Raw genomic sequence first — 19,193 nt, forward strand, 5'->3', positions numbered from 1 at the left:
CCCAGGCTCTAGGTACAAGTCTAGCCTAAGTCCCCCCCCCCAGGCTCTAGGTACAAGTCTAGCCTAAGTTCCCCCCCCAGGCTTGTTCTAGTGGGGCTCACCAGTTATTAAGATGGTAGAGAGGGAACTGACAAGATGGCTCAGTAGTCAAGAGCATTTGTTGCTCTTGCAGAGGATCTAGGTTCAGTTCCTAGCATCCACACCAGGCAACCCAGAAGCACTTGTAATTCTAGTTTTAGGGGATCTGACCCCCCTCCTTTGGCCTCTGAGGGCACCAGCATGCACATGGTACACGAGCAGTCACAAATGCACACATATAAATAAAACATTTTAAAAAGAGAGATTGTGAATACAAGTCCAGATACTCAGCTTTCTCTCCCAGAATGCAACTTGTTTTAAGAAGTTAAATGTCATGTGTCTAGAACTCAAGTCACAAAAGCCGATATTATGGGCTGAATGTAGACTCTCTCTTATAGATTCAATGTATTTGAATGTTTAATTCCTATTTGGGGAGCCCTAACTGGAAGGCAGGCCTTTGAGGGTGTTATCAATCCTGGTAAGCTCTTCTTATCTACTAGTCAGCCAGGATGACAGACTGCAAATCCCCTGAAACCCTGAGCCAAGTACATCTTTCCTTCTTTAGGTTGTTTGGTGAGGTATTTTGCCATAACAATAAGAAAAGCGACCAATACAGTTAATGTTCTGGGCCTTCTTGAAAGACATTTGCCCTTTGGTACTTAGCAAAATGAATTGCAAACTTGGGCATCTTCACAGAAGTCCTTGCCAAAAGGCACTTAGGTGACATCACATTAGTAACGGACTTCATAAAAGAAATCATTGTCACAGAAAAGCAGAATTGAAGGGGACCACGCCATTTCCCAGGTGAACACATGAAATTCAAAATCATGCCGTTCTTCAGAAGCAGAGGAGGAAATGCACCTAAAGTGTGCCTCTCTGGGGACACCAGTCCATCCTGGTTCTGAGCAGAGGCTCTGGGTCAAACAGTTTGGTGTGAAGTCACCCAATTCCCATTTGCTGAGCTGGCGCCTAGAGGTGACTCATCCCACTGTCTCACAGTTTCTTTGTATGGAAAATGGAGACACAAAACTGATCAATTCTGAGAGCAGCTGTGGGAATTCAGTGGGTAACTATAGGAAGGTTACTTCAACAGCTAGCACGGCTACTCTGTGTTAACTTAGCACCCGCTCAGTATTTTCATGCTTATTGTCATGCTAAGATTCTCAGCTATGAGGCTCACTAGTGCTGTCCGGGGCAGGAGGAGACTGACCCCCCCCCCCCCAAGGCAGAGACTGACATGGCCAGCTACCTGCATGCCACCTCACCTGCATACTGCTCACACATCTTTAGCTCATCTGGTCCAAACTAGGTTTCTTGGTTTCCTCCCCTTCTTCCTCATCTGTCTTAGTCTCCCCTCATCTATATAACAGCCCAGGCTTGAAAACCGTAATTCACCTGTATCATCATTCCCTTCCCCACCAATACACACACACACACACACACACACACACACACACACACACACACACACTATGTCAGCAAATACAGTCAGTTCTACCTCTGAATCCCAGCTTCTGTAAACTTCTTCCTCACCAATGGCACAGCAGAAGAGAGAAAGCCAGCAAGGGAAGTGACTACGGCTAAAGGATGTCACAAGAGAGTAATCTTGATCTACAAGGTGCCCTTGTGAGAGGAAAGGACACCAGAAACTCTCTCTCAGGCAAGGAAGACATGGTGAGGGGTGGCTGTTTAGATATTAGAAGGAGAGCCTTTGCTAGGTCTGGCCCTCCTGCACTCTAGTGTTGAATGTTCAATCTCCAGAATACCAAGAAAGGAAATGGGTGATCAGAGCCACTTACTGTGATGTTCTTAGAGTATGCGAGTTGACTAACATAGTAGTACACTTATAACTTATAACCCTACATCTATTACTTGGTCCTAAAAAAAAAATCAAAAATCAGTCAAACAAACAAAAGATTTCCCCCCCAAACAATTGTCCCATCATCTATACCATTATTTCTAAGAAGAAAGGGTCTTTTTTTTTTCTGTCATTCTTTCCTCATTCATTCCTCCTAGTCTGTCACCTCCCCTTCCATCTCCTCCAGATACACTTCTCTGTTTCCTTTCAAAACAAAGAGCAGGCCTCCAAGAAATGTACATATAACATGACATAACAAGTTACAATAAGACTAGGCACAAACCCTAATGTCAAGGCTGGATTGGGGCAGCCCAGAAGAAGAAAAAGGGTACCAAGTGAGGGCAAAAGAGTCAAAGACGCCCCTACTTTCATTGTTGGGAGACCCACAAGAACACTAAACTACTAACCCATAACATACTCGGAGGACCTAGTTCAGACTTGTACAGGCTCCATGTGTGTTGAGAAGAAGTCTTAGTTAAGAAAATCATGACAGGAAGGGGAGGAGCCATAGTTCCATTTTCCTGCAGTCTGGTTTTGTTCTGTGCACCTGGGACACTAGAGGTACAACCAAATGGTGGCTATGAAGCACCCTTCCAGCCCCTGGAACAAACCAACAGGCTAGCACAGCTAAAGAAAAGGCAGAAGAAGGCTGGTAATAGTTCAGGGGGTAAAGGAGCTTGCCACCAAGACTGAAAACCTGAGTTCAATCCCTGGGATTCACAGGATGAACGAGTCATCCTCTAACTTCTAAAGGTACCCCACATGTGTAGACACATAGATACTCACAAACATACACAGACACATAGATAACCGCTCCCCCCCCCCCCCCCACCCACACACAGATACACACAAACGAACAAATGTAATTTTAAGGTAGGGAGGTCTCCCAGGGACTTTAACAGTCATTGCTGCTCCTTTTTGGCAGTTGTTGTTAATGTTGTTTTATTTATCTCTTTAATTTTTAATTTTTTGCTTTTGTTGGGAAAATTTATTGCTGACATGCTTCTACTCTGCAGTCTATAGTCTCCGAACAGATTCTACAGATAGCCCTGGCAATGGCCTTTACAGCGCTCTCCTCTCTTGGCCTTAGCATATTCAGAAGGTAAAAGTTCCTTGGAGTTGGCTCCCAGAATCTTTTATCAGCTCCCATCTCATCCCAGTCTCATTTACCCTGCTTTTCTCTGACTTCCTCATTGAACCACAAAAGGAACAAAAGCTGAAGTGTGAAGACCCCCTCCTGGCATTCTCCTCTGAGGGTGCCTACCTTCTGCTTCCCACCGTTTTGAGCTAATTGCTTCATTATGTGCTTTTTAAAATTGCTCTGTTCTTTAGGGATTAATTTTGTACTTATCTTCACTAACCGTAAAGCGTTTACAACATATTGTGAAGCTATGTCTGTTCTGAGCTATACCCTCGTGTGGCTGGTGTGTTAGCAAACAACATGCTCTCTAGAAAAGAGGCTGCCACACAGTGTCTGAAGCCCTCTTGGAGCTGTTGGGCAGGGTGGAATAATTCCCTTGTATGTGAAGGTTCAGACAAGGGAGTCCCCACCAACCTAACAGGCATCAGGCAACTCACATGTTAGAGGCCTTGGGTGATTTGAGGTGCCATGGGTTCCAGAAGATTATGGCTTGTGGCACACATTCCAATAGAGTAGAGGTAGCAATAGCTGACCACCCAGAAGGGAACAGGCAGACCAGAAGCTCTCTCTAGTCAAGTCCGTGCTTTCCCAAAGCTCTGACACTTGGCATCGTCTATCTCTGGGCACTAGAGGCTAAGAATTCTGATTTCTTGTGGTCCTTGACATGAGTTAATTTCTGTGATGTTTGATACTGGTGGTCAATTTGACAGAGTCTAGAATCACCTAAGATAAGCCTCTGGACATACTTATGAGGGACAATCTAAATTGCTTTAAATCTAAAAGCCTCTAAACATGCATGTGAGAGATTATCTTGACCAAGTTAAAAATAATTAGAAGGGTCTGCATAAATGTAGGTGCTATACCTGTGGGCTGGGGTCCAGGACTGGATGAAGATGGAGCTGAGAACCAGTACTCATTGCTTTCTGTGTTTTAAATCTTCTGGACCTGGAGTTAGGGGTGATCGTGAGCTGCCATGTGGGTGCTGGGAACTGAACCCAGGTCCTCTACAAGAGTAGTCAGTGTGCTAAGCCTCTGGGCCATCTCTCCCGGCCCCACTCTGCTTCTGAATTGTGGATGCAGTGTACCAGCACCCCAAGTTACTGCTGTCGTGCCTTCTCCACCCTGATGGGGTCTACTCTGAGACTGTGAACCAACACAAGTTCTTCTTCCTGTCCATTTGCTTCTTTTCAGGTAGATACAGCAACAAGACAACAAGACAAATAACTAAACCAATGATGGGCACAGCACTCAGGAGAGTATCAGTTCTGGAGGGGATTTAGTTTATTAATTGAGTACCTCACAGTGTCTTTTAAAATCAATCAATTCATTCTGAGACAGTGTCTGACAGCCAGGTCAGCTTCTGACTCACCGCGTACCTGAGGGTGGTCTGAAACCACGGGCCACGCTCCTTCTACCTCTGTCAGCTTCTGACTCACCGTGTACCTGAGGATGGTCTGAAACCACGGGCCATGCTTCTTCTACCTTCCAAGTGATGGGACTATGACAAAACAAGACGAAAAAGAGGCAGGAGCCAGACCTGGAACTTCAGGTCTGTGATCCCAGCTACGTGGGAGGCTGAGGCAGGAGGATGCCAGGCTCCAGCCCTCTCTGGCTTCTGAGTGAATTCAAGGTTGGCCTGGGAAAGCGAATGAGATCCTGTCTTAAAAATAAAAAGTAAAAGGAGAGGTGGGGTGCAGCTCAGTGGGTTCAATCCCCAGCTTTAGTTCCCAGGATTTAAAAAAGAAAAAAAGAAAAAAATACTAACCAAAAATTCAAAACAAACAAGCAAGCAAACAAACATCAGTGGCAGGCTCATAGCTTTTATCTACCAGAAACACACACACACACACACACACACACTCACACACACATACACACTCACACACACATTCATACACATACACACACCACACACACACATTCACACACACACACACACACACACACACACACACANACACACACACACACACACACACACTCACACACACATACACACTCACACACACATTCATACACATACACACACCACACACACACACACACACACACACACACACACACACACACACACACACACACACACACACACACACCAAGAAAATAGAAGGGGAACTGCTTGGAAAGGTGAAGAGGAGAATGGGAGAAGTTAGGAGTGACGGGATACAGGAGAGTGGATACAGTCAAAGTCCGAGATGACTTTGATTTAAAATGTCAACTAACCAGTACCCCCAGAGCTCCCTGGGAATAAGCCACCAACCAAAGAAAACACACGGTGGGACTCATGGCTCTAGCTGCATATCATCAATAGGAAGAGAGGCCCTTGGTCCTGTGAAGGTTCTATACCCCAGTATAGGGGAAGCGGGAGTGGGTAGGTTGGTGAGCAGGGGGAGGAGGGAGGAGATAGGGGGCTTTAGAGGTGAAACCAGGAAAGGGGATAACATTTGAAATGTAAATAAAGAAAATATCTAATAAAAATATATATCATCGCTTAGAGCCATGGCAAAACCAAAAACAAACAAACTAACAAATAAATAAAATGAATGCCATCTGAAACTCATCACTTTCTACACAAATCTATAGCTCTTTGAAAAAGCCTAGGCTGTTACACTCTTAAGCTCTGTTTTGATTGTTTGTTTGTTGTTGTTGTTGGTGGTGGTGGTGCATGTGTATGTGTGTGTGTGTGTGTGTGTGTGTGTGTGTGTGTGTGCTGAATGTCCTGCTGGTCATTCACAGTACACTGTACTGCAGTGTGGCACCAGGTCCTTCCTGAGCCTGGGCAGCTCTGGCGCTGTGGTCTGACCTTGCTTTCTCCCGAAGCACGAGCAAAAGCTAACTTCTCGTCTTAAATCCTCCAGCATTGTGTTGTATCAATAGAAAACAGATGAAGACAGAATGTAGGATGTTCATGGAGAAAAATAAGACTTGATCCATTCCCCAGACTATATCAAGGATTGGCTTCGAAAAAATAATCCGAGATTATAATGTGAAAGGCGGGATCACACAAGTAGGTAGGTAAAGTTCTCTCCAACCAGGAGTGGGTCAGAGGTTCTTAACTAAGAACCTGGAAAGGAAGGGAGAGGCTCATGCATTTGCTTGGTTTTGAAAAAGCAGTGTAGGCTGGGCATGGTAATGCAAGAGGTGGAGGCAGAAGGATTACAAGTTAGAGGTAAGGCTGAACAGCCGAGTGAATTCAAGGCTAGCCTGGGCTACAATAAGACTTTGTCACAAATAAAATAGAGTAAAGCAGTCCTTTCATAGCAAAAACAGAGAGAAATAACATTCTTGGGAGAAAAGTTCAAATTATAGCGTAGACAAGGCAGTACTGCTTCTAATGTGTAGACATCCTAAAAATAGAGATTGGCAACACCGTGGGAACGTGGGCCAAAGGTGTGAGCAGCTCACAGGAGTGTAGATGGGCTCAGCTGTGTGAAAAGCCTCTGGCTTACTCTACAAGAGTGATACAAATGAAAGCAACCGGGAAATCCGGGCCTCACCTGGCAGGCTGGAAAACCCCAAATAAATGTCTTCCAATCAGCCCTTTGACTCTTAGTTAGCCAGAGTCAGTTTTCTTCTTTACGAAACTGATTTTGAGTACTAGCTGAACAAAAACTTTGACAGGGACCACATATAAATTAATACACACCTGAAAAAACACTCTCTTAAACAGGCAGTAGCATATTTACACAACATAAATGTCACATGGATGATGGATATGATCATATGCTTTATATAGAGCACTTTATAGTTTATGGAGTATTTAAATTTATTTCTTCTTGTTATAGTTGTTAAAAATAATAATTATGATAATGAGATAATAAAGTATAAGGATGGATTAACTTTGGGAGCCAACATAAGCATGTTGAAAGATCTAACAGTTTTGGGATAATAAATTCTAGCTTGCCTATGGTATTTGTGTGTTTGCACTAAAAGGGATTATTGTAAGGGAAAGATTCTGAAAATATTGAAAAAAGACACCAACTTTGTTATCTAATGGATATTTAATAGACTATCTTTCCACTGGAACTAAAAACATTTTTTTTTCTTTTGAGATAGGGTCTTGTACAGCACAGGCTGGCCTCATACTTGCTATGTAGCCAAGGATGACCTTAAACTTCTGATTCTCCCACCCCTACCTCCTGAGTGCTGGGATTACGTGTGTTATTACTGGTTTATATGTGGTGATGTGGCTAGAACCCACATACATGTACATGCTAGGCAGATACTCTACCCACAGGGGCAACTGATAGCTGCTAATGTCATTGTGAGGTCTATTCTATTTATTCTACTCTATTTTGTTTCTTTCCTCTTGTATGCCTATAGAATATGCATTTTCCTGCAGCATGGGCAGGTTGCCCAAGGCCCAGAAAGAAGGTGAAATCTTGTAGACGAGACAGCAGAAGACTGCCTGGGAGAGAGTGGTCATGGTCTGAGGCGGCGAGAGTCCCCCAAGTGGGAATGCTAGCCTTATTAAGTTGTTAAAGTCTACGTGGATGGAGGACTTTGGGTGATTCCATGTGCCCCCAAAGGCCAAAATGTGCACCCCATTAGCTAAGGACAGGTAAGTGTCCCATTCTGGGGTGGAGGGTGAAAATGCTAATTGAGTCATTAGAGTTGAAGAGAAGTCTCAGTGGTTAGGAACATTGACTGCTCTTCCAGAGGTCCTAAGTTCAGTTACCAGCAACCACATGTTGACTCACAACCATCTATAATGGGATCCGATGCCTTCTTCTGGTGTATCTGAAGACAGTGACAGTGTACTCACATAAATAAAATAAACAAATCTTTAAAAACAGGGTCATCAGAGTAGGAGGTCATTGTCTAGAGGGCCAAATGATAAAGAATATTCCAAGACAGAAGCTCTGACCTCCCATGAGAAACCCCAGTGAGAAGCCTTAGTGCTTGGTTAGGCAGGAGTCCATGATTTGTATATATCCCATGGCTGCCCAACAAACTCTCCTGCATGTGGTAATGCCAAATGACCCAATCTAGCCAAGAGTCACCATGGTGAAAGCATGGCAGAGAGGGGTTCCCTTTCTTCTGGCTGCCAGATCTAGACACCAGGAGTACAGTATTGGCTGTGGGCATTCTCCCTCTGCCCCCCCTCCTAGGAAGGTGGGCTCCTATTAAAGAGTTCAATGGCAAGAACTAATTGAAGGCAAGGCTTCTCATATTTCTCCATGGCAACTCCATACAGCTCATTAATTCAATTTAAGAAGTGTGTGTGTCTTGTGTCTTATTGAATGAGAACACAAAACACAATTGAGAATTTTCTTCTATGAATCAGGATTGTTAAGACCTTCAACAATTGTGCTATAAAATCAGACTTTCCCTAGAGGCTTAGCTACAGAAGAGATGTGAGCTGCTTTACTACTGGGCACTTACTGTGTTTCTCTACTCTACATGTCTGTACAGTTAGGGTGCTTTGTTCCTTGAGACCTTGTCAGCATGTAATGGTAAAACCATCTCGTCCTACATTTTATTTGTGAGAATATTTTAAACTATAAATTCAATTTCTTTCATGATCATGGGCCAGGTTTTATTTTTTCCTCTGTCGGTTTTAATAAAAATATCATTTCATAAATTTGTGGTTTTGTTGACATTTTCAAATTATAGCATAAACTTGTTTGTTATATGTTCTTAATTGTAGATACCCATATCAATGAACCTTTCCCTATTCCTAACATTTATTTGTCTCTGTGCCTTGTCTCTTTTCCTGTTAAAGTTCTGCAATTTGATTATTTTATCAAATAAACAAATTGTGGCTTTATAAATCTTTTTTATTATATTCATATACATGAACATGTTTATGTGTATATATGTATGTGCACCTGCTGTTTTATTATTTTTTGTTCTTATCTTTATTATTTCTTCTTTAATTTAAACAAAAGAGGAACTTTATTAGGTGATTTTGCTTGGAAGTTCCCAACCACTGTAATGGATCATCAACTACAACCACATCTTTCTAAATGACAGAACATGCTGTAATCACAAATTCTAATTCTGGGCTCTGCACCATCATGAAGCTAGTCCTGCCTGTATCCTACATGAGGAAGTAGAATTTGAGTCAGTTTCTGAATGGTTTTTGGTGTCTGTAGTCCATGATGTTGGCAGACATTCATGAGCTTGTTCAGTACTTTCTGAAATGATTCAAAAGCTAAAAGATCACCCAATGTCTGAACGCACAAATTAATTTTGCTCTTTGAAGATGGGTCAAAGTGTAACCACAAAATTCCACTTCTGGGTTCTTTATGATCACAAACCACAGATAATTTCCAAGAGTGTGGTCCTTGTCATGCAATACAAATGTCAGTGTCTATCTATCCAGTTTCCTGGACCATTTGCAGGACTGTCTTTCTCTCACCTATAGCCACTGAGGTCTTCAATCCTAATGTTTTCTCTCCCGGTCCTGGTAAACTTCCACCATGGCAACAGCTTTGGGATATTGTAAACCCTGCAGGCAAAGCAGCTTCTTCAATCTCTTCTACTATTTTTAGTCTAATGTTCTCCAAGCTACTTATATGCTATTAATGCTCAGCTTTCATTTCTAATGGGGGAATGGGATATCAGACTGTTTCTCTTCAGCTGAACTTGGACTGCATTCACACAACGCAGGCACCGTACATATTTATTATCACTAGGTTCAAGATATTTTCAAATTTCTGACACAATTTCTTCTTTGAAATATGGGTGTTTAGAAGCATGTCTCATAATTCTAAAAATGGTAGTTTTGTCTGTAACTTTTGGTCATGGGTTTCTAGCAATTCCATTTCGGTATGAGAATATGTTCCATGGGAGAAGAAGCCATGATATTTGTTCTGTGTTGTCTTATACCCCAGAATATACTCAACATCCGTGATCATTCAATTGGTTCTGGGAGAAAAATATCATTTAGCAACTTTTATATGCTCTACAGAGTCAACCCACTAACTGTGTGCATCTGTCAATGACTTTGGGGAGACGTGATAAAGCCTTCTGCTATGCTGTCAGGGTTGCTGATGTCTCATTGTTCTTTGCTGTTTTTTTTCCCTAATAAAAACCTTATTTGATGTGTCTGGTTATTTTGTCTCTTTGTATGTGGGGATACCTCGTGCATGTGTGGTGCCCACAGAGGTCGGATTACAGCACTGGATCTCCTGGAACTGGAGTGACAGACAATTGTAAGTCACCACGTAGGGGCTGGGAATCAAACCCAGTTCCTCTGGGAGGACAGCCAGTCCTCTTAGCTGCTGAGCTATCTCTCTAGACTCTGCAGAGTTTTTTCTTTATACAAATTTACATTGTTTCACTAGTGATGTTCAAACCGACAACTATAGATTCTAGATTAATTTCACTTTTATCATTTTTAGACCTTTTTATTATAATACTTCTTTTCTAAAGTTAATACAATAACTTTCTTTAGGTTATCACCTGCCCACTATGATTTTTTTTTATCCTTTTAGATTTTTATGATGTCTGTGTCTCATTTCAGGTATGTTTCTTGTAAATAGCCCATTGCTAAGTAAACTTTTAAGCTAGTCTAAAACTATTCATCTTTTGACTTAGTCCATGTAAATTGACTGGTATAAGCAGGCCTATGTTGCCTCTCTGCACAAGCTGTTGTATACATCTATTTCTGCCTTGCTTATAGAATATTCATATTTTATTTTCCATCAACTGATTTTGAAATCATGTTTCTTCATTCTGTGCTTTTCATGTAATCCCTAGAAAATTTAATTTGTTTACTTACGTTACCTAATTTTAAACTCAACCAGTAACCTTTCTTTGAATAACAAAATAGACATTTACAACAATCCCCATCACCCCTCCTGGTGTATCTACTCCCTTTAACATGCACGCGGTCTTTACAGCCCTGTAAGCAGAACTCCGTTGTTTTGTCCCATGCCATATTTTATTAGACTAATCTATTTACCATCATTGAGGAAATTATTCTTTAATCTCACATTTCCTTTAGGGATCATTTTTTCCCCAAGCATAAGTACTTTTAAACTTATTTAATAAAGATCTTACATGAGAAAATTAGTGTTTGTGTGTGCATGTGCATGAGTGTATGTGTGCACATATGTGTGTGTGTGTGTGCATGTATTGTATCCTCTTTTGAGTGGGGTTACTTTGGGTACGCAAATATACTCTGACAAGCATTTACTCATCATATTGAAAAGAGTATCCCATAGTCTCTTGGCTTTCACGATTGCAGTGAGAAGTCGGCTGTTCTGATCATTTAATCATTGGTTTCTCTTTCTCTTCCTGGGGTAAGTTCTTATCCTCGTCTTTTAGTTTCACTATACATACATACATACATACATACATACATACATACATACATACATAATGTGTATCTTCATTCTTATCTGATTTTGGACAAGTTGAATTGGCATGTTAGTAAGGAAAAATTCAAGACATTATTTCCTAAAACAATTGCTTTTGCCTATTCCTCTCCTTTTACCATCTCCACTTGGAACTGTAAGATAGTATACTCTCTCTAGTCTACCCAATCTTCCCCCATGTATTTTTCTTTCTGGGCTGACTCTGAATGATTCCTTTAGATACACTGCCTAGTTTGTTGGTCTTATTATCTTAATAACGTTCATATATTTGTTCGACCCAACCACTTAGCTTCATTTTCCACATTTGGAAATTTGTCCGAGTAAAACTAAATGTTATAGTTTGGATGTAAAATGTCCCGAAAGGCTCATATATTGATGAATTGGTAGGGCTACTGATAAGGGCACTAAACCCCAATACATGAATTCATGGCTGAGTTCATAGCTAAAGTTGGTTAGGAGGAGGAGGTGGGGACTTGGAGGATGTGGGTCATGGAAGCTCTGCCTTTGAAAGTATATCTCGTCCATTGACCCTTGGTCTTTCTCCCCTTCTCTATGTCTGGACTCTGGGAGTTAGGAAGCTGTGATAACTGTTACCAACTGTCAGCTTAACAGACTCTAGACTCACCAGAGAGACACACCCTGGGCAAGTCTATGAAGGAGTATCTAGATTAGGTTAACTGGGGTGAGAAGACCCACCCTTCAGGCAGACAGCATCATTCCATGGTCTGAGGTCCTGGATAGCCTAAAAGTGAAAACAGGATGAACACCAGCAGCCATCTCTCTCTGCTTCCTGACTGTGCATGCAATGTGCCCTGGTATGACAAGCTCCCGCTGCCATGACTTTCCCCATGATCTAATGCATTCCATGTATCCATTTGCTGAAATAAACCCCTTTATGTTGCTTCTTGTCACAGTAACAAAAATATTCAGTGGCATGATGTGCCACATGCCAGGACCAGGACCAATGGAGTCAAGTAACTATAGGTTGAGTCCTCTGAAATCATGAGCTAACATGGAATCTCTCCTCCTTTATGTTGTTTTTCTCAGAAATTCTGTTGCCAGAATTTCTAAACAAATGATTTGAAAAGTCTTCTCGTTCATATTTTAATATCTTCTGACTAAAATATGAATTCTTAGGGGCCAGAGGAATGGCTCAGTGCCCTTGTTGCACAAGCATGATGACCCAAGTTCAGATCTCAGCACCTGCACAAAAAGCTGGGCTGGCCACACAAGCATCTGTAACCTAAGAGCTGTTGGTGGGAAGCACAGAGACAGGAGGATCACTGGGACTTGTTGGTCACCAGTCTAGCTGCAGAGGTACTCTGTCTCAAGAGAATAAGAAGGAGAGCAACAGAGAAGCACATCTGACATCCTCCATGCATGGGCACAGGTGCAGAAACACCACATAAATATGTGACATTCTCTCTCTCTCTCTCTCTCTCTCTCTCTCTCTCTCTCTCTCTCTTTCTCACACACACACACACACATACACACAAGCACACAAATGCATACACATATGCACACAATAAATAGATCATTATACAACGTATTTTCTATCCTGTATCTGACTCAATGCTCTGAAGAGTCTTCAGATATAATGTCTATTGATTTTGCAGTATCTCATCTTTATGCATGCCTTTTCTCTTATTTCTATGATGTTTTAAAAGATTTTAAAACTTCATGTTTCATGGACCTCTAGCTGCGTAATTTTTTTTTTTTTTTTTTGTAACCTGATTTAAATGGCTTGTTTTCCAGAGGTGAGTTTTTCTTTATATTGAGAAAATAGGCCTTTGAGGCCCTGGCTCCATGGGAGGCAAAGCAAGCCCATTGCACAAGGCCGAGAGGAAGGAAGTTTAAATGTCACCAGCTTTCCCAGATAATGCTCTGATCTGAAGTTTTGGTCTCTCTCAGTTTTCTTGGCTTTCTAACAGACCACTATGGGAGATTGCTAAACTGACAAAAATGAACATAGAGTTCGGGGTGCCAGAAGCCCCAGTGGAGGCTCAAGGGGCGCTTTCCTCCAGGGTCTCTAGAGAATTGTCCTTCCTGTCTTCCCTCTTCCAGCCTCAAGTATTCCTTGGCTCGTGGTATCACAACTTCAACCTCTGCCTCTAGTTTTACATAGCTGTATTCTTTCATGTTCATCTTTGTCCAGATTTCCTTCTTATAAAGACACCAGTCACATTAGATTAGTATACACCCTGGCCCAGTGTGGCTTCCTTATACCCTGATTATACCTGCGAAGACTATTTCTATATAAGCTCACATTCCCAGGTAAAGAATTAGGATTTCTGCACGTTTCGGGGGGAGAGCGACTCAACTGAGCCGATAACAGTTTCTAACTTCTTTTTTATGCCATTGCCAGGTCTGGAATACATTCTTATGTCTAAGAAGTCTCTGAGCCATGAAGTATACAAATTTTCAGCCTTCTGTTTGTGTCAGCTCTTATTTCTAACTTCCTACTCTAGCAAGTCTCACTTTTTCCTTATTGTCATGTAGATTCTAAAGCCAGGGGTGGGAGCTTACTAGAATTGAGTGTAAAATGAGATTATCAAAGCTTTTCAGGGAGACTCCAGGCAAAGCTGAGTCTAAAGGAGAAAGAAAGCACAAACATAGTGATGTTTCTTGGGGGAGGAGTCTCAAGGACTTAGGCCCTGGGCTTGATCACTGTGATACATTTATTGAGCCATAAAGTCCCAGACTTGAGTCTTTTCACTGTGTTTTACAAATTGCATGACCTTGGAACCTATACAAGTTCATAATTTCAGTTTCTTCCATTGATAAAGGGAAGATACAATAAGAGGTCTATTTTAGCGTGATCTATGGTTGGATGGCATTAAAAAAAAAATGCCTCGGGGCTGGGAAGAGGGCTCATCTGGTAAAGTGCTTACCGAGCAAGTGTGAAGACCAGAGTTCAGACACCAAGGCCAACGTGAATGCTGCTGTGGTGGGCTGCCTGGACCGCTACCATCAGAAGGTTGAGACTAGATCCCCAGAGTAAGCCGGCTGGCAAGGCCAGCTATATGTGAGTGCCCGGTTTAATTGAGAGACCCTGACTCATTGCACACAGTGGAAGAGAGACTGCGGATGATTCCAGACATCAACCTAGCGGGGCTGCCACATGTAAAAACAGATGTGTATGCATACCAACACACATACAAACATAAACGCATGCACAGCCCACACACAAATGCACAGGGAACATGAGGAAAAATGACTAGCAAGATCCCAGATATACATCAGGTTGTCATTATGTGCAAAGTATTCTATTTGCCTGTTCCAAAGCAGATGAGGGCTTGGCACGAGTCGCTGCTGCATAAAGGAGATGTGATAAGGGATGGCTTTCAGTTTGATGCACAATCCTGCGGGGTAATTAGAAATACTATTTTCTCAAGGAGGAGACTGAGGCACTGAGACATTCGCTTGAAAAACGCAAAGGAAAACTCGGTAGTGGTAACCACACAGGAAGACAGAAAACGGTCAGCGATTCTGCACCCCCTCAAGGAAGAACCAGCATACAAACGAACTGTCCCTCCCTGTGCACTTAGTTCTGCCAGCTCACAGAGGCTGTGCCCTGTTTTAAAAGCCGCCTTTTTCCTTTGCCATCACTGATGCTTCATCTCTGTCCAGTGGGAGGCGAGAGATGGAAAACAAAGGCTGGCAATATTTTATACTGTATTTGAAACCCTGAACACGAAACTACCCTGAGAGATTTTAACACATATCTGAGAGCCTCACCCAGGCCCACACTCCAAAATAGCTTTATAATTTAAGGAAGGAGAGCCAGACATCACCACCACCGTGTGATTGACTCACACATATGTTGGAAGCAGAGTTCACAAATCTAATTCCTTTCCTCATTTCTGGACATTTTTACCCAGAGAACACAAGTGACCGGAGGCGGTGCTGCCCGCTCGGCCGATTCCTGACAGCTGCTTCTGGTGAAACAGATTGTGTTTGGGGGCAAGCATTTATCCAGGAGCAGTGCTGAAATGAGATGGCGAGGAAGCCGGCGGGTGGTGAATAAATGACCAGCGGAGGGAGAGCTGGAGAAATGAGGGTGATTATGCAGGCGCTGTCCTCTATGAATACATTAGCTTCCCATCAGCCTGTACATTCCCACTGCCTCCAAAGCAATTGCTTGGAGTGCCAGTGAATACAGGTGTCTGAGGTATTTTCCAAACTCAGCCTCAGACAGGCTGTTCCTTCAACCAGTAAGTAAAGCCTACTACTGAGACTGGGGACAAGCTGGGCCCCGGAGCAGTGTTAGGTCCTCCGGGTGTCATGGGATGCTCACTGTCTGGATCTCCCTTGCATAGTTATGGAGAGGGTTGTCCTGGGTCTGCTGCTTATTCTGAGGAGTGGAAAACAGAGGAGGGTAATGATGAGGGGACAGTGGGTTCTTGAGTGGGAACTGAAGACCTGGACTGGACAGGAGACACCAGATGCATGTACCATGGCAAAGGTGCAGTCGGGTGGACTGGGTTCTGGAGGAGGTCTACACAAGGTATGAATGGCTGGTTGTGAGACAGAAAATCTGTCAAGAATAAGACACCAGGTGGTACAAGGTCACTCTAAAAGGCTGACAAACCTGTGGAATGTGGGTGACGGGTTTTTAGAGACAGTTGGAACCATAATGGGGACTCACCAAGGCTGAAGCCATAGGTTTGACAGGGTGCTTTCTGGACATGGATAAGCCTTCATTAGAGCCACCACCATGTTTCTACCAAATACCAGGTACCCAGCTCACCTTCCCGGCTGAGAAAAGGGACCATTCTAAGCTTCTCTGCCACAGGCCAAGAAATAAAAGCCAGGAAGTGTTCTTCAGGGGTAAGAAAGAAAATGCCACTTCTTACAGAGATGCAGTATTGGTTGATAAACCACAGAGAACCCTCAGCATCAGGGCCCAGGATGGCCTGTGAGTCTGGCTAGCACCAGGTGGGGGCAGGGAAGCAGCATGAAGTGAATTTGGCTGTGTTCTGCTATTTCTACACCAGGGGGTTATTTATTTCTTCTTAGACCCCTTTAACTATCTTTGGAAATGTTCTACGGAGCACAGTGGAGTAGACTGCCATAGGGAAGTGACTCTGGCTGTCTTTCTGGTCCAGCTGCCCCCTGGTGTCTTCTGTTGCTTACCCCCACAGATTTGTTCAGTCTAAACAGAAGTGCTAAACCGGGAGTCTGAAGGCCTCCATTTCCTGAAAATTCAAGAGGCGCTGCTCTGAGTCTCCCTGGCTCCAGCTGTGCACATACTCCAGGGCTTGGAACTAGATATTCAGTGTGTGAGTCTCAACTCTTAGCTCCCTTTGTATTGTAAACTAAAGGCTCATCAACACTACACCCCTAGACTTACCATCATGGGAGCTGAGCTCAGCCCTGTGTGAGAAATCTCACTCACCCTGATCCCAAGCTCCACATTCTCCCCTCCATAGACCTCCATGCCTTCATCCAGCAGGCCAATCTCCTCGAAGTACTGCCGGTCCACAATGAAACAGCCAATGAGGGCGGGGCTCCTGCAGGGTGGGAGAGATGGCCAGCTGTGAGCAGAGGCTGGTCTGAGAGTCATCTGAGGAGAAAGAGCTTCCAATCCCAAGGTTCCCACCTCTGCTGCCAGACCCCGTGGGGCCTTGTTTTCTTGCCAGCCTCCTAGGTTCATCTTCATTTAGCCACCCCAAGGAAGTTGTTTGAGACAGTAGGAAGATAGCTTTTGTTCTGGGGCCAGCCATTGCTCCCCACTATGGTTGCTGGTGCATTAGTAAGGGGAGGCGGTGCCAATCACTCTGTTGGTGTAGATTGCTTCTTTGGACTTTGAGCCACATGGCCAGACTGCTTCAGTTTGGACTTTCCCATTATCCCCATCGGGGGCTCTACATGTCAACCTCCATTCACTTAGATTAGTGACAACCAGATTGTTAAAGACTTTGAATAGCATAGAAAAAGAATGTATAGATTTCATCTATAGGTAAAGGCTTGTCTGTGACAAATTTCAAGCAGAACAATGTAATGAATATGTTTTGTTTTGTTTTGTTTTTGAATACTTGGGCAAGCTGGGATCTAGCTCAGTGAGTGGGGTACTGTCGAGCATTTCTGAGACCCTGGGTTTTGTCCCCACTGTTGTATAAGCTAGGCATAGCAGCATATTCCTGCCATCCCAGCACTCAGAGGCAGGAGAATCATCAAGTTCAGAATCATTATTAGCTACTATAGAGAATTCCATGTCAGCCTAGATGACATGAGGGGACACTACGGAGTAGCTGACTAGAGGAGGTGGGGGGGGGCATGAGAAACCCACCTGTCTCCAAGAAAGGTGGTAAGGACACAGAGGAATTTGGAAAGAGATATAGTGAATAGGGCAAAGACCATGGCTGATTGGATGTTACAGGTGCTAATGATTCTGACTCAGAGGCTCAGAGAGGCTGGGGAATTCCTCAAGACACACAGCCAGAGCATTGCCATTCCCATATGCTCTCCTCTTATGTCTGGGCTTGGTGCTCTCCATTGAAGGAGGGCGTCAGTACTCTAAGTACACACGTGTGATACCCCTACAATCTGTGGAAGTAAAATCATTTAGAATACAGTCTGGTGTCTGTGTGCCCGAGCATCCTCCTGCATCAGCACTCCCTAAGAAAACAGCCCTTCCTGAACCTGGGTGTGTTTCTAGCTCCAATTAGATGGGTTCATTTGCATGTAATTGACAGTTTTCTTACCCCTAAGGGTCACTCAGTTTCTCCCTTCCTCCCCTTCACCGAATCCTGCAGCCTAGCCTGACAACATGGAAGGCTAAGGACAACAGATGGCAAACAATGCAGATACAGCGCCCACTGTTCCAGCTTACTCCCCTAGTGGAAGCAGTTCTCTGTGAAGCCCTTCACTGAGGAGCTAGAAAGCCCTGCTCATATCCGCTAATGCTCACACCCCCTAATACTGTAGTACAGCTCCAATCTGAGACCCTGGCTGGCCTCAGCCCCAGGTATCTGTCACTGGAATTGTTTTCCAGTGCCAAATTCTATGTCCTTCTGCAGGCAGCTTCACTGTCTGGTGATGTAGCTACGTGGTAGAGTACTTGACTAGCAAGCAGAAAGCCCTGGGTTCGACTCCAGCACCATAAGGAAAAGGAGTTTTCTGAAAGCATTTTCCCCAACATGCCTCACACCCTGCCTTGTTGAATTGTGCTGGCCCTCCATCAACAAGGCCTCTGGCCCAGAAATGTTGATACCTACAGCATCAGTTGTGTGGCAACATCCTGTGGACTGAGGTAAAGAGCTCAAAGGCTCTGGATCTGACCAACTCTTGAAGACCACTTGTGCAGTGAAGGAACTCAGAGATACACTTCTCTAAATAAAGATAGTTCAAAAACATTGGCAAGCAGGGCCAGGTCTTCACCTTTTCTTCCAAACTTCAGAATACTGGATGTGTTGGGGCTCTTGGAACAACAGTCATAGAACATATGGGAAGGGGCCTTCCTCTCACTTCCAGACCCAGCCAGGGAGGGCACAAAATCCAGAGCCGTTGCTCAAGTGATTATAGACACCTCAGGGTGTCTGTGACTTAATAACTAGATGCTGTATTAGGTAGAATTAGGATAAACAGCTCCCCTCAATCCCCAAAAGGATTAGACACAGCTTATGAAAAACCTAAAATCTGCCGAAAAATATAAATAACATCTAGGAAGATCTAAAGGTTACAATAGATTGGAGGCAGTTAGAAAGCAAGTGTAGGCTAAGGCTTTCTCTCTCATTTTAGTTCTTTAAAAGGATTTATTTTTATTTGTGTGTGTGAGAGAGAGGCG

The 19,193-nt window shown here is 43.5% G+C and overlaps 1 protein-coding gene across 1 annotated transcript in view; it reads right to left on the bottom strand.

Moving 5' to 3' along the window:
- Positions 1–19,193, bottom strand: part of Galnt18 (polypeptide N-acetylgalactosaminyltransferase 18) — a 310,894-nt gene that overhangs the window by 60,427 nt on the left and 231,274 nt on the right. The window contains exon 6 of the mRNA XM_021193520.2: positions 16,803–16,917. Within this exon, the coding sequence (XP_021049179.1) occupies positions 16,803–16,917 (115 nt within the window). The remainder of the gene's footprint in view (positions 1–16,802; positions 16,918–19,193) is intronic.

Source organism: Mus pahari, chromosome 1, assembly GCF_900095145.1.
Source record: "Mus pahari chromosome 1, PAHARI_EIJ_v1.1, whole genome shotgun sequence".
Classification (NCBI taxonomy): Eukaryota; Metazoa; Chordata; class Mammalia; order Rodentia; family Muridae; genus Mus; species Mus pahari.